Genomic DNA, 23,083 nt, shown 5'->3' with positions numbered 1-23,083 from the left:
TTAAGACACTTTATGAAACTTCAAGCATTTTAATTCAACATTTATAATTGTTTATATAAAAAATAAATATGTACAATTTTAAATGATTAAGTTTTGGGGTGAGAAAGCTGTTGTTAAAATAATACATTGTTAATAGGTAAATTTTTGATATGTCCTTGCTTTGGGGGATCCTTGTACCAAAAGTTAGCAATAGTTAGACGCTAAGTGCATATAAATAAGACACTTGCTAATGTTGTTGTGCAAATGCAATATCAATGAGTAATAGTGACAGTTTTTAGGTTCCCAATAAAATCTGAAATTGTGATTTTTTTTACCTCAAGAATAGGCCAGTTTCTCACTTAGCGTTACATGGACTTGCTGTTTTTAGTTGTACTTTTTAAGTCAAATGAATATTGGCAACGCTGTGCTCTTAAACACAGCGATCACATCTTATATTGTGCAGCCCTATTTGAAATGAAGGTTCACGGCAAACGGCTGAGGTCGGAGCCAGACTGAGACACATAAACTGAACTGTTCATAAGACTGAGGCCTCACGGAGCTGCTTATCTCACCCGCGCACACGCACACACACAGAACTGGACTTCACAGCCACCGTACTCTTTTAGGTATGCATGTAGTATGTTGGAGTTAGAGGGGTCTACATAGCTACTGCGGCGTCCAGCTCTTTGGGGCGGCTCCCCACGACGTGCTCGAGGATCCCCGAGTCGGACACGTCGTAGCTGGTCTTGTACTTGGCCAGGATCTTCATCAGAGGGCGCAGTTTGAGCCACCACTGCTCCTTCGGGATGCGGTGACTGCAAAAGCACAGGAGAGGAACGTTTGTGGAAGGGTGTTATCACAATAAAAACATAATGCAGTACTGTGGGGAGGCTCACAGCACTGTAAGAACTCTACAAAACTGCCATAAAACAGAATAATAGTGTGCACAGTTTCAATTTGAGGCTATTTCATTGGGCAACATCAGAGGTTTGCTTCCTTCATTTGTGCTGGGGCCGCCTATTTTGTTGGCATGCAGAGAGTGAAAACGATCGCAGAAAGGTCGGCGTTTGCAAGTTCATAAATATGAAAGGCTAAGACATTGCATTGACTATCTTCTTGATCAATCTCACACGAGGACTGCACATGTTTGTAAAAATACATGCTTGCAAAAGCATTTCAGAACATGTTTGATGAAGTCCAGTGCATTTTCTAAGTTTAGCTTTACCCGAATCTACAAGCTTCTTGATGGTAGCTTACAGCCTGTAGGCCAAGGTAACGCCTCATGGGAAAGGTTAGACCTACAAAACTGAGCTAAATGGATCTTTTTCCTTGCGCTGTTGCCGTGTTGTCGTCGTCACTTTTTCACATTGATTTGATTTGATATTTTTTTCAAGGATAGCCCCGTTGAGATGAACCATCTCTTTTTCAAGGGGGTCCTGAACACAAAATTATTTTTCAACTAATTTTTGCCACTATTTTGTTGAGTTATTTTCACTTCTGCTGCTCTTTTGTCACCTTTTTGTTACTTTTTAGTCACTTTTTTGTTGCTCTATTTGGCCACTTTTCTGTTTATTGGTTTATTTGTGGGGACAGTGCATGTTAATGAACATACATGGGTCTCATGCATGTAAACAAACCAAATTATAGCCTTGGGCTAATTTCCATCCATCATCCCCCATGTGCACTCTCAAACATCCTGGGCTATATTGTACATGTTTTAAGTGGTAGGGGAAACTGGAGTACCCGGAGGAAACCTACGCAGACATGGGGAGAACATGCAAACTTCTCCAGGTGGGAATCGAACCTGGGACCTTCTAGCTGTGAAGCGCGAGCAATAACCGCTGTACTACTGTGCCGCCCACATTGCTCTTTGGTTACTTTTTTGTTGCTCTTTTATGGTTTTATTTGGTCACTTTTTGATGTTATTTTGTTGCGTTATCATGCTCATTTTCTTCTCATTTTGGGGCTATTTTGGCGCTTTTTTCAAGAAGCTTTTAGATTCGGGTAAAGCCAAACTGGAGAGAATGTGCTCGATTCAGGTTAAGAGATTAAAATAGGATAAACCCCAGAAAAGACGGACGATTTTGTTGTTTATCACGTAAATAATGACAGTCTTTGCAATTTACAATGATTAAAATGCTTTTTCGATTGTATTTATTTGAACTGCCCCACTTTACCAATCTAATCACACTTACGGAAGCAGAAAGCATCTATAAACTCGTAAACCGCCAAACGTTTACTCATGTGCTATTTATCACCATTACCATAGAAAGATCATACTTCTAACATTAAAGATCCCTCTTCATGCTTTCTGCTCTGACGTGTGTGAAACGGAAAACTTCCCTGAGAGGAAAAAAATGAAGCGATGCCGAGATACAGTCTATAATACATCCATTAACATTAACCGCGCGGCTCATTTAGTCCGCGCTAATCAAAGCTAATGAGCACCGCTAAAGACCTGCTGTCATTTAAATACATTTCCATCTTGTAACAAAGCGAGATGGAGCTGATAATTCATCTAGATATTTATATACATCATTTTTTAATAGGGCTGATACGTGTGACTGTGCGCAAACATTTGTCCAGTTAAAGGCAATTTTAAGTGAACAGACGACCTCTGCCTTGTGAATATGCCGCTCGCAATAGAGCAGTCGTGTTAGCGGGCTAATGGACAAAGAAGAACAGAGTCATTTTTGTAGCCTCATAACTATGGATAAAGCTTGCATCAGTCCTGATCCAGTTTAAAGGTCCAAAACGTACTTTTTTGAGGCACTAAGCATAAGTTGTACAAAGTAATTTCCTGTATGGTAGTTTAGGCTGTCCCTTTCTCAAGAGCTCAACATGTTGAGGTAAAAAGAAATTATAATTGCAAATATCTCACAAACATGACCTATATTGTTTAATGGGATAATGGTTTTACTGAAAAGCAGTGTAATTTAATGATGATTTATTCCCAATTTCATTTTTAAAGTGGACATGTCATGCATATCGAGCCATAATAATAATGCCTGTGTGAGAATTAAATTGTAACAATGAAATGTAGGCATAAGAGCTGGTGAAAATCTTGACTGGGGCTCCTCCTGCTGGCAGCTGTAGGAATAACTTTCTTAAAAAATAACTTTAAGGTGTAGCAGCTCCAGCAGAGCGTGATAAACACACTTCGAGCGACAGAACGGCTCAAAATCAATAATGTTGGATTATGGGCTTGAAAAATGTGGAGGACAGTTTTTGGGTTTCAACAATGACACAATCAGGAAGTACAGAACAAGGCGCTGACACCGCAGAAGAAGAAACAGCTAAATTTAACAACTTACTACTCCAGGTCTGTCTTTGATGAGGGAATCTCAAGAAGGTCGATTTTGAATGATCTGTCCACTTTAAATAATACTTGCTTCTTTAGCAACTCGCGACAGCAGAATGAGCCCTACACTTTGGATTACCAGATTTGGAAGCAGTACTAAGTAACTCTTGTCCCTAGAGGCCATAAGCGCCACTGCATGTGTCATAGCATGTTGCATTCTTTTACTCATTAATTGTACGTGAGAGTAAATACTACGCTGACAGAAAAGACAAAGGGAGAGAGGGATATTGTACATCCAATTTCACAATGGAGATGTTTTTCACTCAAACTTGGCTGTAAATACTGTTTAAGTGGCGTTAGCCCTCAGTTAGCTTTGCCTGTTAGCTTCTTCTTCGTGATTCCATTAGTGTGTATTGGGGCCTCCGACTCGATGCAGCGAAGTTGCAATTGTTTTTTTTCTGGACGGAGACACCAGGGAGAGATGAAAGACCCCCTAATCATCCCATTAACATTTGTATTAACCCCAGAGGGACAACAAAAGGGAATTATTAAAGTAAACAAGTGACTTAGCACTGCTTTAACTCTAAAACTCGTTTGGAAATGAATAAAAAGCCACTCTCTCCTACTATTCCCAGCATATGTCCCCATTCAGGCAATTAGTGCTAGTCCACGCTTCTCGTAGTTAAAGCTCAATGACTGAATGGGATGTCCACATAAACAGTCAGTATCTCAAAATGTTGTACTCTTTCTGATATCAATAATCCGTTGCTGGAAAACGTTAAGATTCATTGCCATGATCCTCCTTATGGTCGGGATGTTGTGGAAAATATATAGCTCCAGCTAAACCAGCCATTTTCATACAGCACTCTGGGATTTGACTTTTACAGTAGTAATTTGTTCTACCGTTTTGAGCGCACAGTGGAGTTAAGTCTAAGCCGTGCCTTCTCCGGGGTGAATCCAATTCCAAATCCTATGCGTTTTGTCTAAATCCCTTTGTCACTTCACCTCCCACATAACACCATTGGCATTCACAGATTTGTCACGCTGTATTATACTGGCTGATGACATCCGCGGTGACTTCTATTTTAAAACACTCACACAAAGTCGGTCTCATCCTTGAGCTGCACCACGGGCTGGAAGACCAGGGCCCGGCGGCGCATGCCCAGTAGACAGCAGGTGTCCTCCGTGTTAGCGAAGACGCGGCCTGCGAGACAAAAGACAATTAGAGACCAAAGTACAACAGCGCCACCCATTCATTAAGACACTCCTGGTGAAGATCAATGGAATATCGGTAACTTTAAGAGGCAGTTTTTGAGAAGTTCTGACCCTAAGACCCAAGTAACTCACTGCAGTGATTATGTGGAGATTTTGGTCCCTCTGATGGCCTTTAACTATACAAGCTCATATAGATATTAAGACCGTATAGGGCTGGGTACTGTTAAATGATACCAGTCTGGTATAGAGAATAAAAAGGTTTAGGTACTACTGGCATCAAAAAAGTAAAAGTACCGAGAAGCAGGTACTGAAAAGAAATATAAAATATTTACATTCATATTTATATTGATGCTGTTGGTCATGAAAATGTAAGAAACATTGGGGAAAAAAGTGAGAAAAAATGGGAAAAACAAGTGGGAAAATTAAGGGAAAAACGTGACAATTTTGAGCAAAATTGGGAAAACATTTGAAAAAAAAAAAGGAAAAAATTGGGGGAACATTTTTTATTGAAAAATAATAATATAAAACATTGTTGTTTAATATAAAAACAAAACTTCAAAAAAGGTAAAAAAATTGGGAAGAGATGGAAAAAAAAATTACATTTGGGGCAAAACTGGGAATTAATTTGGGTGGAAAAAGTTGGGTAAATATGTTTTTAAAGTTTGGGAAAATTGAGGGAAAAAAAAGTGGAAAAATTGGAAACAAATGGGGGGCAAATAAGAAAAACTTGGAAGGTGTTTCTTTCCACCCTTTTGTAGTTACAAAGTTGCTTGGTTGTTTCACCTCAAACAAATGATAAAAATGCTAAGGAAATTAAATGGAAGGAAAATGAATAAATCAACAGTATTAATCTGTTTTCTGGTTCTATATGACAAATAATTTCTTAAAGGTATCGAAAAAAAGTATCGTTCAGGTATCGGTATTGGAGAAAAAAATAACGATACCCAGCTCTAGACAGGGACGCACAAAATATAACCAAAATGGCAATGTTTCTGCTCTAGACTCACGTCATACTCAAAACTCATTGCCCTGATGTTGCAAAGTCATGATTGTATTTTTGATTCAGTTTCACTATATGACACGTGAATGCGAGTTTACATGTGAATACAAATGGTTGCCAATATCAGTAGCGCACACACACACAACAGCAGATATGTCATGGGTGCCAATATGAACGGAGGGTGCTCCATGTGTGCGCTGCTACATGTGAAGGCAGGGGCTGGATTGGACACAGTGGGGTTGATGAGGCACAGGAAGGTTGTTTTTGGAGACGTGTGAAGTACTTCAGAGGTAGGCGGCGAGCATCATTTGTTTCAATAACTCCTGCAACCAAATTCTCAACTGCCTGAAGATTTATTTTGCAATAATCTAAGGGGATAATGGTATGCAGGATTCCTGGCACGTTGCAAATTACGGAGATTTTAAAATGTAAATGTTATTGTTTGCATGAAAGCATAAGGATTCTATTGTGTGTGAGATGTAAGTTGTAGCCAGGGCCGCTGCAAGCCATTTTGGTGCCCTAAGAAATGTTTAATAGAGTGAATGAATAATGACAACAGTGTAGCATAGCTTGTGACACAGGTTTGTTTTGCGCAGTATAAGTGAAAGCTATTACTTTTTAAACACTGTTAGTCTATGGGAAATGTTTGCTTTCCCAATGTTTCCATCCCAAGCTCTATCTTCAAGAGTTAACGCCTAACTCTGCTGTACTTCGATTCCAAAACAACACAAAGCTACGACTCAATGGTGCGAACAAAAACACTATTGACATTGACTGCATGAACAACGGAAAAGAAATGGATGCAGCGTAAGAGACTGGAGCCTGGGGGCGAGCGGCATGAGCAGTGAAGCGTGGTTAGATGCATTACGGACTACTTTAGAGCATTTAGTGGAGCTTTCTACTGGCTAACAGCATTCTGCAGAACAAACGGACAGGGGATGGTCATGGAGCCAGTGAGAAACAATATTTACCTTCGGCTTTAGGCATCCACGAGTTTGGAAAATGGATACAAACACACAAACGTTTAGTCTTTGCATGCAAAAAAAACGGCCTTTCAGCGAGCAAAAAGCGCTCTCAAGAATTACCATAATGCTTTGTCAACACTTTAATGTTAATGATCGATATGTTTCATTATCAGAGGAAAGATATATAAAAGACAGAGTGACTCCATGACAGATGTACGGGCTTTTACAAAACACTCCTCTGTGGGAAGGGAAGGTTAGCTAACACAATCTTAATATTAACATAAGAACAACAACTGGACCTAGAGACACTGTATCTAAGCTTACCTTGTCTGAATGTCTCCTGGAGTTTGTTCGTGACCCACTGCATGGCCTTAGCGGAAATCTTTGTGCCGAAGTTACGATCAAAAGGAGACGGCGCACCACCCTTTAGGAGAAAATGCAACAAAAAAAAAGGTGAAATATTTGGACAGTGAGCACTTCATGAGAAATGTTCCCTCTCAACCCAAAACATCAGGCCTTTGGGTTACGTTTACTGGCATTAAAATACCTTATAATATATATAGTAATATGATGATCATTAACTACTTAGACGGACTATTATATCAATTACAACCAATATTTTATTGTTTTGCAGGTTGAAAACAAACAAGCGACCAAACACCTACTACATATCGGTAAATCATTCAAGACATGCATAACTGTGCATGTTTTTTATGCCATAATCCCAAATACAGTGATTAAAACAGACTAGGGCTGGGCAATTATTTGAATTTTAGTCTAATTTCAATTTTAATGAAGGTCAACCTCGATAATCGTGTGATGCGTTTTAATCGACAGAAGAAAAGGCGATTGGTGTATTTTGGGAGGGGGGGGGGAATCATCTGGTGCTGCAGAGCCTTCAGGTCAAACCCAGGGAATACTCTGACTAACAAACAGGAAGTCACAAACTGGTGAATTTCTTGTAAAATCATCTACAAACTCGCACTAACTTGTCAACGGGCAAAACAGAAACACGCGAGGAGCCGCCAGACTATTTTTTGAGGATGAAGCCGTAGATTAGCTGGACTTCTAGAAGTGAATTGTAAGTTTGAACGTCTTAAATCCACTGTTTACTAGTATTTCTTTATGCATATTAAGATGTGCTAAACTCGGTGAAGTCGGGATTGTGTGAGGCTCTGCATAAACACAAACCCTGCGCTAACCCTCGCTGTCTGCTTCTGACGTTCCACTTTTTTGCGTCTCCTTTGCAGATGTTTGTGTGTTACATTGTTTGTGGACTGGTGAAGTGACATGGGGATGTTGTTCTGTGAGGCTTAGAAATGTGGAGCTTGTTTTTGCTGCTGCCAAACGGAGTTAGCTGCAGTTTTCAGCTTCAGCATCTGTTTACTTGCAAGTCCAGGAAAGGCCACATTTATTGGTTTTATCATTAAAACATTAAACATATCGAATAGAAAATTGAGATCGGTCAAGGGAAAATAATCGTGAGTTTTAATTTATTTTTTTGCAAAATCACCCAGCCCTAAAACAGACTGAGTTTCAATAGACCTGTGTTATCAATTTGTAAAAGGATACCATTTAGATTGCTGGAATTCTCACACCAAGAACTCCCACATAAAATATTAATCCCTCTCCTAAAAGCCTGAATATTTTACCACTGGTGGTACTTGGGCTTCTTCAGTTTTCAATTTTAGACTTTGATTATTTTAATAACAGATAATTCAATTATTAATTAAATGATTCAATTACCAGTGCGTTTGGCTGCAACTGTCTTTTGTTTATTTCCTGTTTAATTGTGGATAGACTACCATCTTATTCACAAACAATTAAAGGAGAAGTTCAGCTGAGATTGTGAGCCATTCTGTGCGTAATTACCAAGATATTTTTATTCGCTGCTGTTAACCCTTTACCTACTTCTTCCTCCAGTGAATAACAAGATTTGGTTTGATCTATTTATAACAACATTAATCCCAGGAAACACTGACAGCCAAAAGAGAAGCCAATAATCCAGTCTAGTCAGTGCAAACGGGGCAGACAGGGTAAACGCTTCATTAGACACGGTTAGTGCCTGTTCTAATTAAAAGCCTTTGTAAACAGCTCGTAAAAGTCTGTAATAGTGTTAAGTGAATGTTCCCCACCTGCTGCATGTGTCCCAGGACGTTCTTCCTGCAGTCGAACACTCCTTTGCCCTCCTCGCTGTACAGCTGGTAGATGAAGTCTGTGGTGTAGTTGTCGTTCGAGTTCTCATTCCTGGACAAATGGAAATGTTTACACCGATGTTTCTTGGTTAAAATATTTTCAGATTGCAAATTTGGATTGTAAAGGCTGAAATTATTTTGGGTAATAATGATCTGAAAATAACAAAATAAATCATAAATACATTTTGGCTAAACTTGGGCCTATTTTTGGAAACTGTCTGAGTTGTTGAAATGCACTATAAACAAACAAAGTTGGATTGGTATAATGTGCTCTGATTTTAACACTGTAGTTTATACCAGTGGTGTCATATATACGGCCCGAGATTCTTTAATCCAGACCCTGCCCTGTAGAGCATTAATTCCAGAGTATGTAAACAAAAGTAAGTCTCTAGCCCATTCCTGTGTGGAGTTATGAATTTTTAAAGAATAACCAGAATGCTCATTCTAGCCACTAGGGGGCATTACATTTAAAAAAAGGAAAGAGTTCCACACGTCTCCAGCAGAGGGCACTGACATAATAAGAGCTCAGGATATGACCAACACATTATATAGCCACGTGGTAAATGGACAGTCTGCCCCAGGGCGGCTGTGGCTTCAATAACAGCTTATCACCACCAAGTGTGGAGTGAATGAATAATGACTACTATGTAGTACTTTGAGGAACTTGTGACACAGGCTTGTAAAGTGCAATACAAGTGTAAGCCGTTGGTATTCATGAAGCTACAGTCATGTTGGGGCTTTGACCAAATCACAGCTTATTATTATAAATGTATTGGAAAAATGTTCTCTATTATATGCGGCCCGCGACCCACCGTGGGAGCTATATTTCGGCCCGGGATCCGAAATGAGTTTAACACCCCTGTTTTTTACCAATAAAAGCATATTCTGAAAAGCATGGGATTCTTGTATTTGTTTAGCAATACATATTTATTTTCTCAAGTGTTAATGCCTCTGAACTTGTTGAAAATGTACATTGCAGTTAGGTATTTTCCATCATGTTGCATCTTTATGGTCAAATCAATGTGTAATAAAGTTTCTCTTTACCTCTTTGTAACATTACGCGACAACATGCCACCATCTACAATTAACTGCTATATACAATTTCACTTTTTCTTTTACTCACTCACCTAAGAACCAGTCCTCTCTGAATACTGGTCTTCATCTTCTCTGTCAAATGCTCAACATTTGCCTAAAGCAAAAGAGACAGGAATTAAAGATCGCCAGCAGATGGCGCTTTAGAGGCGCTTTACTGCGACACACAGTGAGACTCAAAGCCCTCTAGTGGGGAAAAGCAGTCTCTACAACCATGAAAGAAATACTATATCAGATTTACACATACATTTATGGTACTAAGTAAAGCCTCCTTCCAACATCCAAGGAATAACTAATGCTCGTGAAGTATTTTTGTATTTATAATGTGAGTCCACTGGTATTCTGACTTCCTGGTTGTTGTATAGTCACCTGCAGGTCTCTGATATCGAAAGGCTCTTCATAGATATAGACAGCGTCCGCGCCCGAGGCCAGACCTCCCACACTCGCCAGGTATCCACAGTATCCGCCCATCGTCTCGATGATGAACACGCGCCTCTTGGTCCCACTGGCCGACTGCTTGATGCGGTCACAGGTCTGGGGTGAGCGAAAGACTCAAAATGTAAGAAACACATCAAATTCTAGACAAAAAAGTGTAAGCGTCGCACATTCCGCAAAGCAAACGCCATTCATTTCAAGGCAGGCATGCGTCTACCTACAACAGAGACTCTACGATGCTGTTAGTTAAAGGTCAAATATTTGAGATACTTTGTGTGGGAGACATGAAGGAATGTGTAAAAACTTTTGATATGTCCACAACAACATAAAATCTATGTATATTATCATACTTCTTCAAGTTATAGCAGGGTTTATAGTACTATGTGAAAATTATTGCTTTAATGTCTAAACTCTATATTTTCTAGTGCCAAAAACGTAAATAAATCAATTAATAATATTTAAAGACTTGTGTCAATTCCAGTAAATAGAAGATTGTGGATATTTAAAAGCAAATTGGGCACAATGGGAAACATTTGAGGTAAATGTTCAGCCAAATCTGCAGTCGTGCTAAGAATGTAATGCCTTTTGGAATCAAACATTTTAATTATATTTAATGCCATAACTGTAGAAGAGTAGAACAGTGTGATTCTATCATCGTTGTTGTAAGTAATGTCAACTAGAGAGTACATTTTATAAATGCACATCCTAAGGTACTAGAGCCGTGGGAACTTATTTTGGTTAGGGGCTGCTCAGGGACAGGATTTTTACTGTGCTTATTTCCTATTGAATAATATTGCTTAGAATACACAAACTATCCACCATTTTTGTGTAACATTATTTTAAAAGGAAAAGCTGTATTTGGCAAGAAAATGTATAGTTCTGGGAGTAGTATTGTATTTAAAACATTGCACTTTTGCTTTTAAGTGACTGCTTTATTAGGGTTTATAAAGACAGGAGCAGATCAAATGTAATGCTTTTTAATGACATTTTAATGCCCAAATTAGGGATGTCGGGTGTCTGGTACAACTATCCGATACTGAACAGATACCAGTTTTGTCTCTCACCGCTTTAAAAATACAACTTTAACCAACTAAATCTAATTGAATATGCTGCATGAAGTCACTTAAAACAAGATAGATTAACTTGAATGCTTAAAATAAGACAAAAATACCTTGAATTGACACTCAAAATCAGAACAAGTTCCCCTAATTGAAGCACTTATGTAAGGTTTCATTATTTCCGGTTCCTGAATTTACCATTTTAAAAGGGTCCAAGCAGTGAGTACACCATTAAAGTATGGAATATGCTCTGATCTAAGTATTCATGTTATCGAGAGAAACTTCCCTAGTACTGCTTTAAACAAATACTAGTTTCAGCTATGGGTTATATTTGAAAACTGTGAACTTTTCCGCTTTCAAAATGGCAAAATCCCACATTGTGAAGCATGGACTGCTTACATTATACGGTAGCTCTTATCCGACATAGCTCCCCCCGCTGTGCCTTACCTCCACGATGGCATTGAGGGCCGTGTCAGCCCCAATACTGAGGTCAGTGCCTGGGACATTGTTACTTATGGTGGCGGGGAGAATACACATGGGGATGCAAAACTCTTCAAAGGATTGGCGCGCGTCATAGAGCTGCAGCAGACTCTCAAGTGCCTGGAGCAGCAATGGCGTATGAAATAAGTAAAAAAAAAAAACACTATTAGAGCCACAGGAAAGCCCGCCAACCACACAGAGACTCTGTTTATCTCTATGTGTCTGCTCGAGCGTGGCCTGCCTTTCCGGCTCTTTCCGTGTGATAGGGGTTATGGCTTCCCTTTGGCAGAGATGACAGGAGGAGCGAGGACGTTCGTGGACAGGGAAGTGAGAAATTGAAAGTGGAGGTTGATAGGATAGATAGGACGAGGTTCGGAAAATATCAGTGTAGTGGGAGGCTACGAAAAGGAATGGAAATATGGAAAATGGGATGAAGGTGGTTTTGGTTCGTTTCTATGCAAAGGCAAGCCATGTTTAAAACGGGGCGGCAGAGTGGCTGCTTCATGACGACAATGACGGTGATAATGACAGAGATGACGACGAGCCGCTACCTGCATTACGTTCTGGCGGCGCTATAATCATTGTCATGTTGTTGCATAGCAGTAATTACAGATTTCTTTTGGAACAAGAGAGAGGACTGGGCCAGATATGACTGAAGCTCGTCTCGTTTTCCTCATCTCCATGGACCAGTATCTCTACCAAATGAACCTCTTACCCCCCCGCCTGTACCAAGTACATTTTCTCCAGTTTTACCCTAAAAGCTTCTTGACTGGAGCTAAGACCTTCAAAACTGCTTTGATCACATTTTCCGTTGCTCTTTTTCCCGTTTGTGACACTTTTTCCAGCGACTGTTTTGTCGCTTTTATGGTTGTGTTATTGTTGCTTTTCCGGCATGTTTTTGTCGCTCTTTTTTGTTGTGTTTTGGTAACTATTTTGTCTCTCTTTTGTCACTTTTGTTATCTTAATTTTTGTTGCAATTTTGACAATCGTGCTCAGTTCAGGTGGGGGTTAAGACTCTGTTCCTGTGTAGAAGATGCTCAAATAAAAAAAGATTAAATGAATTGAAGGCATTATGGTAACTAGAAAAAAGAACAAAAAAATAATAAGCAAATATAAATGAGGGTTTATAAAGGTAGTCATCTAGACTGGGTTAGTAGCCAAAGCCTCCTGGATGACAGGTGAAAGACACATCCTCAACTCAAAAGTCTAGATCACTCATCATATATATATATATATATATATATTATAGGTATTATATGCATCAGAGGCTCCCAACTTGGTGTACTGGAGGACTGTCTATTTCAGATTTTTAAAGAAAGTGAAACTAAACATTATTCTGAAAGGAAAAGCTATATTTTTCAGGAAAATGTATGGTGTTGGGAGATGTGTTGTATTTAGAACACAACATTGCCTTTTTATGAACAAACTGTCCTTTTAAGTGACTGCTTTAGACAGAAACTCAAATTTAATGCTTTTTAATGGGTCGTATCGTGATATTAGGTGATGCAATATCCACATCGCAAGAAACCACAACATATCGCATCATTTAAGTCTTCATCGGACTGAGATCCACATATTTTTTGCAAACTCTAGCAGTCTTTTTTAAGTGCTCTTTTGACACAATTTGCTGAAAACAAGTTACTTACGATTAGTGTTGAAATGGTTTAGTGAAATATCGCAATAATATCGTTATTGCGATATTGCACAGCCGTATCGCATATCGCAAGTTACTTCAATATCGTTCAGCCCTAATTTTTAATGACATTTTTAATGCCCAAATGCTACATGCTACAAAAAAGGATGCATATTTATTTTCTTAGGACTTGCAAACATTTCATCAAACTGTGGAAAGAAATTTGGACAAAACAGGCAACTTATAAACAAAACATTTGCAGCTGAATATGTTTTAAACTATCATTTTGGTATTTTCAATGAACTTATACACTAAATATTGTTGAGCAAGGTCATAATTTTCGAATAAATTTAGAGTTAATGCAAGTATGAATCGAATGTATTGCTTTTTGGTGACATTGAAGGGTTTTGAATGTCTTGCGGAAACCCTGTTAACAAATGGGTACGAAAAGTGCCACTAAAAAGTCCAAAAAGGTTGGGAACCACTGATCTACATCACTAAACGTACACATAATCCAGCCATTGGCGATATTCCCTCCCTGCATTAGTACAGATTTCGATCACAGCTAGAGCTTGCGTTAAAACGATGACCAAAGAAAAAGCAGGCGTCTCTAGATCCCGACACGCTTTATTCCGACATATTAGTTTCTCGTCTAACGTCTTCAAACAGGCAGCAGGCGGCGACTACATCTACCGGCTGTGAGTATGTCCTCTGTGCAGGAGCATACCACAGACGTCAAACACATGCCTCACATCTTCAGGACAAAGACGTAATGGACACAAACACCACTAGAGGAGCAGGCAGAGCAAACATGTGGTCACGACACACAGCATGCCTCCATGTTCTCACTCACTTTACTTACCTGATACTGAAGGGCGGACGGCCTTAGGGGACCGGCAGTTATCTAAACTCATGCTTAACTGAGAGCATTTTAAGTGTCCCTCTATGGTGTTTGGTGCATGTATTTGCCTCTGTATTAAAAATAAGTATGCCGGTCAACTACCTCTTAATCTGCAAGGGTAAGGCACTGGTTACGTCAACTTGGAAGAAGAATCGTGACTAAAAGTGTAATTACTTATGGACACGAGGGATGCAACAATTCTTGATATTATGCTGAAGGATTGACAACCATGGGATAGAAGATAGAAGATAATGGTGTCTCCTGAGTCATGAGCACTCATCTCCAGCATCATGACTCAGGCGAGCTGTCTGAGTGCAGGACAGACCAGGTGAAAATCTCAAGAGTATTGTCAGAGCCTGTAACACCGCCTCCAATAAACACAAGAAAATCACTTGTGCTGTTGGAACATTTGCTGCAGACTTATTCTGTGGTTGCAAATGACTGCTTTTATACTCTAGGAAACCAGCAGATTACATTACAAAGGTTGTTCTGAGCACTTTACCTGGTAAACTCAGGAGGGAATAGGCTGTATCAATTGTCAAAGTAATGTCAATTGTATGAGATACTGACATGTTATTATCATTAGTAGTGCTCATGAGTGAGTTACTGTAAAGCCATACAGCCTTTGCTCTGCCCATTCCCGTCAGACCTTGGAAGCAAAGCAGGGAAGGGCCCGGTCGGTACTTGGATGGGAGACCGTTTGGTAACACCAGGATGCCTGGCAAATGTAGCGAGTGTGTGAGTGGGTGGTGGTGGTCCGAGGTGCCAATGGCGCAGACTGGTTGCCTCGCTTCAGTTAGTCTACCCCAGGGCAGCTGTGGCTACAGTAGTAGCTTACCACCACTGAGTATGGAGTGAACGAATAGTGCAATGTAAAGCGTCTCTGAGTGTCCAGAAAAGTGCTACATAAAACCGATGCATTATTATTATTTTTATTATTAAAATGCTCGAATCGAATAGGCACATTGAATATAGCTATTATACCAAAACATGTTTTGGTATTATACCAAAACATGTTTTGGTATAATACAGCAGAAGTTCTGTTTGTCAATAGATCTTGTATTTCTTGTTCCGCAAATTAAATGTATTGAATCGGACCGAAATTGTGACCTTTGTATCAAAATTCGAAAGTGAATCGTTGCATCCCTAATGGAAACACGGCACACCTGTACTTAATTTCATGACAATGTAATCAATCATAAGCCTAACCCTCTACACGGTAAATTACTTGGAAGAAAGGTTTGTATTTTCGCCCCTTTGCCTTGTTATCCCAGTGACAATGGTATTTATGTCCTATTATCATGCCATTACTGTAAACCTAAATGATGTAGCTGCACGCGCAGTTTTTCTACAATTACAGCGTCCACAGCCCTGATAATTTAATTTCTTCTGCGGCTCACAGCCCTAACCAGTGCCTTACACCTCCTCTGAAACAAACCAAAAGCTAAGAACCGCTTCTCCTCAGCTCTCAGCCTCCCTTTGTGCCACACATGCATGTACGTAATACCATTCCACGTGACTCGCCCGTTAGCGTGTTAGCATTCGCTGGCCCATCACTTACGCTCGTGATGGCGTTGAGAGCCGTGTCGGCCCCAATGCTGAGGTCTGAGCCCGGCACATTGTTGGAGACAGTGGCGGGCACCATGACCATGGGCACACAGAACTCATCGTATCTGCCGCGCGCCGTTTGCAACTCCAGCAGCGACAGCAAGGCCTGGGGAAGGGGGGCAGAGCCGGGGGTTTAGTCCGCGGTCACGCTAAGCAGGGCGTTGGAGGAGGGGCGCGGGGTAGATAGAGGGGAGAGTGGTGGGCAGGAGGGGGCCGGTGAACAGGTGCTACTTGCCACATAGAAAAAAGGTAAAAGTGAAGGTGCCAAGGGAGGAGCCAGGTCTATCACAACGGACAGCAGCGAAACAGACAGGATCCACTCTACTACAACACACTTGTACACATCTATATACACAAACATGGTACTGAAACAAGAGAGTCAAGCCGTGAGCTGCTAACAAGGCTGCGTGAGATGGTTCGGAAAAGACAGGTGACGTCTGCTCTATGTCACACATTAGAATAAAGGCATAAACTGGTTTAAGGGCTGCACAGTCGCAACATATCAAAACATCAGCTCAATATGTTTCCTTATGTTTAGTGTTCATTGACATTATTATATTTTATACTTTTGGTTTTCTGTGCAGCCCTAAACTGTACATGACAGCATTTAAAAGCTTCATTATCACATATTTAATGCATGTAATAGCCATTAACATATAAGTATATTGACAACAATGCAAAATAATGTGAATATTATGATGTATTTTATCCATTTACTACAGTATGTGTTGCAGATGTAAAGTACTCTTCTCAAATCAGATTTGAAAGTATAAATGCGTACCTCAAATCCACCGATAACAAGCAGCGCACTGATATTGTGCTTTTTCATTTGCTCTGCTATTTTCTCCACGTGTTTTGCAGGGAGTGTTCTGGAGGAAAGAGTAAAACAAATATCTTTCTCATTATTAAACAATATGTGGTTTATTGATGTATTTCATTGTGTGATGTGGACATAACAATAACTTAGGATGAACCGGATGCATTGTTTTCCGTGTCATAGCAAGAGCAAGACTGCAAACCTTTTAGTTCCCAGCAGTGATCCACCTTGGCCAGTCCATCCGCCGACGTCGGCCCATTTGACCTCTTTAATCTGAGAAAACACAGTCAACACATTTTAGATTCATTAGTATAAACATCACATTACACACACCAGACTTCCATTATCTGTGCTAGAGTTAGGAGTCAGAAAGAGTTTTTATTTTTATCTTATTGAAGGACCAATTGGAGTGAAATCAGTGCGATGTGTAGCAGAAAGTCCCAGAGCAGCTGAGTGAAGAAATCCATTACCGTGGCTGGACAAATCTGCTTTGAGTCACTTGGCACAGCCTGATTTTGGCAGAGGCTTCGGTGGAAATTTAACCAAGCACTGATACAAAAGACTGTTCAGATAAATGCAGGGTAATAGGAACATTTCCCATAAAACAATTATGGAAATTTAAGGGCAGAAGTTGTGGAAAGCAACAAGTCTGTGGTGCACTCTGGTTACTAAAATGAAAGAGTGGGATAATAACTGAACTGGATTAAGTTAGGGCTGAGGTATGCACTTAGAATTTGGCATTAATCTAAAATATATACTGCATGTACATAATCACACACTGGCCAGATATTGTCATTGTTAATCCAGTACGCACCTGTCCCTTGCTGAATCCTTCGAATCCATCGCTGACGGCGAACATCTTGTGCCCCTGGGAGATGCCCACCCTGACGGCGGAGCGCACCGCTGCGTTCATGCCGGCAGCCGGGGCACCCACGTTCAGCACCGCCACGTTGAAGTTACTCTGTGAACAAAAATGAGGGCATTTTGAGGAGGATCGAAAGACAAACAATCACTTTCTGCTTCACTGTGGCCTAGGGTGGGAACCTCTGGGTAACTCACGATTCGATACGCGATACATGGCTCACGATAATGGCAACCTTATGATCCGATCCTTTTTTTAACATACTAATTTACAGTGGCATCACTTCACTTACATTTAAAGGGATATTTCAGGAATTTTGACATAGGGCCTCATTTCGTTTCGACTGTTGATATCTGGAGAGATATATATACTTTTACTTCATGCAGTCCTTATATTTGAAGAGTTTAGTGGTGCTAGGCTAGTGCTAGGCCAGCGCATGTCTATGGTAACTAGTAGCCTGCATTAAAAACAGTCTGACCCAAACACAGTGCACCTGAGGCAAATCACTTATAACACCAGACAACCGATATAAATGTCTGTGTTGACTGAGTTTTTTTTTTTTTTTTTTAATATAGCCATTTTGCATTTAAAATAACTTATATTTGAGCAGCATCAGCTTCCTGGTTGTGAGCTACGCAGCGGCGGAGTGATCTGCTAGGTTACCGGATCTACAGTAGTTTGTTTACCTGCAGCCGGCATTACTACATGTGGAATTCACACAGGACCTTTCTACAAATCAGATATGGCAACGTTTGGAGGACGACCCCATGATTTTGAAGAGGTTTTTAATGCAGGCTACTAGTTACCATAGACATGCGCTAGCCTAGCACTAGCCTAGCACCACTAAACTCTTCAAATATAAGGACTGCATGAATTTCTCCAGAAATCAACAACACTATATCACCACCAAAAAGAATAGATCAGTACAATTATTAAAACTAAACTAAACTTGGTGTATTTGTGTGACAGTTGGGTCAAGGGGCTGCCCTCTGCTGTTCTGGATCATTATTGGCCTCTACTGACTGTAAAAGCACTGCTACCTCATCAATATGCATGACGTCATCTAAAGCATCAATATCGTCCCGCAAAATATCGCGATATATTGCAAGATCGATATATTGTCACAGCCCTAATGTCGACAGCTGGAGATTTCATTTGCTTGTTTGTTTCATTGTTGGATATCGTTCTCATTGTTTTTCTTTTTCCCAACTGTTCATCCTTTTGATTGAATGATGCATTTTTCCAATAAAGAAATCAATATCGAGATTACTTTTCTTGACTGTTTCCTGACTACCAGGCTGTACTCAGTGGCTGTTAACTCCCTCAGGTGCAGCAGACAATAAATCAAAGTACGACCCGAGTACAGGAGCCTGTTCCCGGCTTATTTAGGCTCTGCGGGCGATCAATCAATACGAGCTCCCCGGTCTGTTTCGGCTTCACGCTGCGGCGACAGCGGTTATTACCGAAACCTTTTAGGCCTGAGCCCCAGCGTGAGGAGTAGCGCGCTGCCTCTGCACATCAGCGCTCCGAGTTAGGATTGTCTCCTCTCACGGAAACAGCAGACAGCACTGCGCACACTCCGGGGGGCTCAGCACGACATCCCTCTGTCATGTGAGAACAAAACAACACCTGCGCCGCACAAGCTGTCTCTGCCAATAATGAGCCAGTGACGAGGCACAGCACAACAGATACAAACTGTTCATTAGCCACAATTCATTTCACAGCGGCAATTAAATTAAGAGCATTTTCGGATGGATCGGCAATTACGGCGAGTCCTGTGAGCAATCTACACACGCCTTCTTGAATAATAAGGAGCGGATTTAGCAAAAAAACATATTTCTCACGAGCACCGCCGCGATCTCAGACCCAATTACTAGGTTAATTAGTTTAACATTTGATAATTATAGCATCAAGAATAAAGGATGCAATTCACATTATATTCTGGACAACTTTGCACATCATTTCGAACAATTTTTTTCCCCTGTGTCACCCATAATATATAGTGTTTTAATTGTGGCAAGAGAGACAAAGAACTGCCTTTAACTTTGATTACAGCAAGACATTATTTTGATAAGTGTCGGTAATGTCAGAAGATTTATTTCCATCCGTTTCCAAGCGTTTCCATTCATTTAACCAAGATCTTGTATTGATGGACGGTTATTAACACAATTTAAATCAGCTTCATCTTTCTCCGCTTGATACATGTCAGTGATTTCGCCCTTCTAACTAACTAACTTTCTTTTCACATGGTTGTTAAAGAAATTAGAAGCTACTAATTGCCTACTACTAATGCCCATGTACTATATTTTAATGCCACAAACTAACAAAAATCTTTCCGTCAAACAGGGGAACGAGTGGAGATTTTGTTATCCAGATGCAAACTTGACACAATGGGAAACTTTTGAGTCGCTTTGGACCAGAATGTTTGTATTTTTGACAAATTTGTGCTTGCAAACAACTGACACGAAGTCAAGTTTAGATTTAATGCCAATTTGAAGCCAATTTAATGCTTTTTAATAACTCTTAAAAGGAGCTAGATGCAAGTTAGTCATTTTAAGCTCACTACTGCCACCTCAGGTCTTACGTGTAACTGAAAGCTTCTATATTAAGCTTGTGCATGACGGCACTTCGGACCCGAATTAACATATTTTTGAGTGACAGTGCAGGATTTTAGAAGCAGTTGTGGTGAACAGGGGAACATGAAGGGGAATGACAGTACTTAGTTTTAACATTTTTAAACTCCGTATAGTCCCTTTAAGGCTTTCATTTTGGCATCATTAATGCAATGACTTTTAATGCTTTTTTAATGTCCCGCAGAAACCCTGAACTTTTTGCTCATGCAGTAATTATCCAATAGGAGGCTTTTATCTATTTGCTAAGTTAAATGGTGGCCGCGCAAAATGACTTAATATACTTTCTAATAAATGTATCAAATTGTAGTAAGATAACCAGTTCTTTGCAGGACAAATAGTTTATTACCAATAACTGTCACATTGAGCTGACTAATGTTTACTGTTAAAAGCGCATGAGCTGAAAAACCGTGAACGCAGATGACTTGTTACTGACACATACAGCAACAGATCTAACTGTGCACTTAGTGAGAATTATTCTTCCCAGTTCCCAGCACTAAAACACACAAAACAACAAAATAAGAGTTTGTCAACGAGGTTTGTACTTCATTTGCCTAAGAATTTTTCATAATAATTATAGGCAAGAAGGAAATCTAGTGCAGCCAAATAACCAACTACACACTGGTCCTCAAGTCTACTGACTGACAAAGCAAGAATTAAAATGTTGATTTAAACTGTGTCAAACCTTTTACAAGCTGGTGAAATGAACAAGGTATTCAATAATGAAACAAAGATAATGTGGGGATCATACCTATTGAAAAAGTACAATGAAATCATGTGTATGTAATGTGAATGTGGGTGTACAAGTGCAGTCAGATTATCCTAATTTGTGACGTGTATGAGCCTGCACCAACATTGATCTCAAGCCTATGAACGTGACAGCGGTTTATTTTAAGATCTCCCCCTGAGAGCCTCACGTGCATCACGCCGTCTCCTCGGCTGCAGCGGCTGAGTCATCGTGACCAGGCAGATTTTATAAACTAGATACTAAAACATACATCACCTTTGGGATTTAGAAAGACCTGGTTCACCGAGTAAACGCCCACATCCACAGACGGGGACAGGGAGCTTTGCTTTGGGTGAAAATAGTTTTTGTGCCAGTGTTTTTGTTTTGTGTTGATGGAGGAAACACAGGGAGAGAAAGGGCGCTCTCACCACGGGGAGGTCCGACTCGGGTTTCCGATGCGCCAGCAGTTTATACGTCCTCAAGTTGTTCTGAAAACTCCTGCAAATACATAGTTTTTAAAAATAATTAGCTCTTAATTGCATCATATATGACAGAAAATGAGTCAGTGAGTTCAATGTAGTGCTTCAGGATATGACATTTTTAAACTGTTTAACTGTATGGCAGATTGGAATTGTGATGATTTACTAAACCACTTCAACACAGAACATCCCATTCCTTTGTGACCTTATGTTGAGCAATTTAACTTCACTTTCGTACAATTGTAAAGCTACTATGTGGTTTTGTTTTAGGTTGCTGTGTCACTTTAAATCAGCTGTATCAATATCAATAATGTGATATGGATGTTGTGTCTCCTGATATGACGATATATTTTTTCAGCCCAACTTCAATTTAAGTGTGAGATTTCCACAATTTCATAACGTCATTCCTCTTATCAAATCATAATGCGCATTCCCAGCAATGTACAGGGAGATTGTTTTGTATAAAGTGCACATTTTCACACGTTCGACCACAATTGGACACAGTTGATCTGATTGACCCCACATTGAACTCTGCAGATGTTCCAAAAATAAAAACATCACTGGTCACTCTCACCTTCCTCGAAGCTTCACTGCATCCTCAAACCGTTTCTCGTCCATAGCCTTCTGGACCGCTTGAGTCTGACAAAAACAATGAAGAAACAGCTTTATAGAACAAACACATAACTTCTTAGGTTTTTTATTGGCAAAGTGCTTCACTCACTTCTAGATTAAGCTCTTGTTCATAAAAACATATTACATAACCTTTTCATTTTCTCTTGGTTTGTGTTGATGTGTTACCATTACCTCACTGAGAGGCTGAGAGCCAAATGCTTGAAATAATCATTAACTCCTCTCCACCAAATCCTCTCAGTAAATGCAGCTCTTGTGCGGACATTAGAGCCACTCAGCGCTCAATGATCTGTGCTGCTGTGTGTCAACATTATCACAACATCTGATTACCACTCTCTGTATTTGTGTTGCATTTGATGATAGGGATGTGACAATAATTGAAACTGTCATATTTCAAAAGTTACTGACCAAGCTCACCCTGTCAGTGATTGAAAGTGAGGTTATAACCTTTGGCAACTTTGTTACTGCATCCCAAGCAAACACAGTCGGTAGCTTTACTTTGTGTTTTGGACTTACCATCTGCACACACTCCATGAGGGGAAGCCTCACGGACTGGTTCCCCGACAGAGACACCACGCAGGCCGGGGTGTTGGCTGTGGTCTCCAGCAGGGCAAGGACGGCCTCCACTCCCATTCGACTGGCCTGGAAGAAGAACAAAGCAAGTTCTGTACGCCATACTGCAGACTGAATCCTCCCACAGAACTGACATGTTTCTGACCATTCTCTACTAACCGCTACCTCATCCAATTTCTTCCCTGAAAATTTGGCATTACACCAAATGCCCTCTGAAATGCCAAGCCTCTTTACTCAAATCACAAAATACAGAGATTAGAGATCCTGTAAATATGGGTGTTGCATAACAGAATGTGTACTTTCATTTCAGAAACAACACCGAATCTGTCATCATGAGTCTAGTTCTCCTAATATCACAAGCACATCATTTAGACAGAAACAGAGTGTGATATGAAACATGGTACTTTGGGCGCCTGAGGCCGAACATAATCTCTCAGCTGAAGCCGTCTGTGTTCTTCGCTGTGAATTTTAAACTGCGAACATATCGATGTTCATTTACATCA

General features: G+C 40.2%; 1 protein-coding gene across 5 annotated transcripts in view; it reads right to left on the bottom strand.

Moving 5' to 3' along the window:
- Nucleotides 1–335: 335 nt before the first annotated feature.
- The window catches only part of pfkpa (phosphofructokinase, platelet a), a 36,391-nt gene continuing 13,643 nt past the window's right edge, over nt 336–23,083 (bottom strand). For 2 of the 5 annotated variants that reach the window (XM_079576576.1, XM_079576578.1), the window contains exons 10-22: nt 22,524–22,649; nt 21,952–22,016; nt 21,327–21,396; nt 17,494–17,640; nt 16,882–16,952; nt 16,644–16,731; nt 11,688–11,840; nt 10,117–10,281; nt 9,783–9,844; nt 8,596–8,707; nt 6,785–6,884; nt 4,379–4,484; nt 336–794 (exon numbers count right to left, since the gene is read on the bottom strand). In XM_079576576.1, the coding sequence (XP_079432702.1) occupies nt 638–794; nt 4,379–4,484; nt 6,785–6,884; nt 8,596–8,707; nt 9,783–9,844; nt 10,117–10,281; nt 11,688–11,840; nt 16,644–16,731; nt 16,882–16,952; nt 17,494–17,640; nt 21,327–21,396; nt 21,952–22,016; nt 22,524–22,649 (1,422 nt within the window). In that variant the 3' untranslated portion in view covers nt 336–637. Of the gene's footprint in view, nt 795–4,378; nt 4,485–6,784; nt 6,885–8,595; nt 8,708–9,782; nt 9,845–10,116; nt 10,282–11,687; nt 11,841–15,815; nt 15,969–16,643; nt 16,732–16,881; nt 16,953–17,493; nt 17,641–21,326; nt 21,397–21,951; nt 22,017–22,523; nt 22,650–23,083 lie in introns of all 5 variants that reach the window. The other 3 variants (XM_079576577.1, XM_079576575.1, XM_079576579.1) reach the window with 2 other exon arrangements.

This window comes from Gobius niger, assembly GCF_951799975.1.
Source record: "Gobius niger genome assembly, chromosome: 18".
In the NCBI taxonomy this organism is placed as follows: domain Eukaryota; kingdom Metazoa; phylum Chordata; class Actinopteri; order Gobiiformes; family Gobiidae; genus Gobius; species Gobius niger.
Note: the sequence above shows the minus strand (reverse complement) of the source record. Positions and strands in the feature narration are given on the sequence as shown.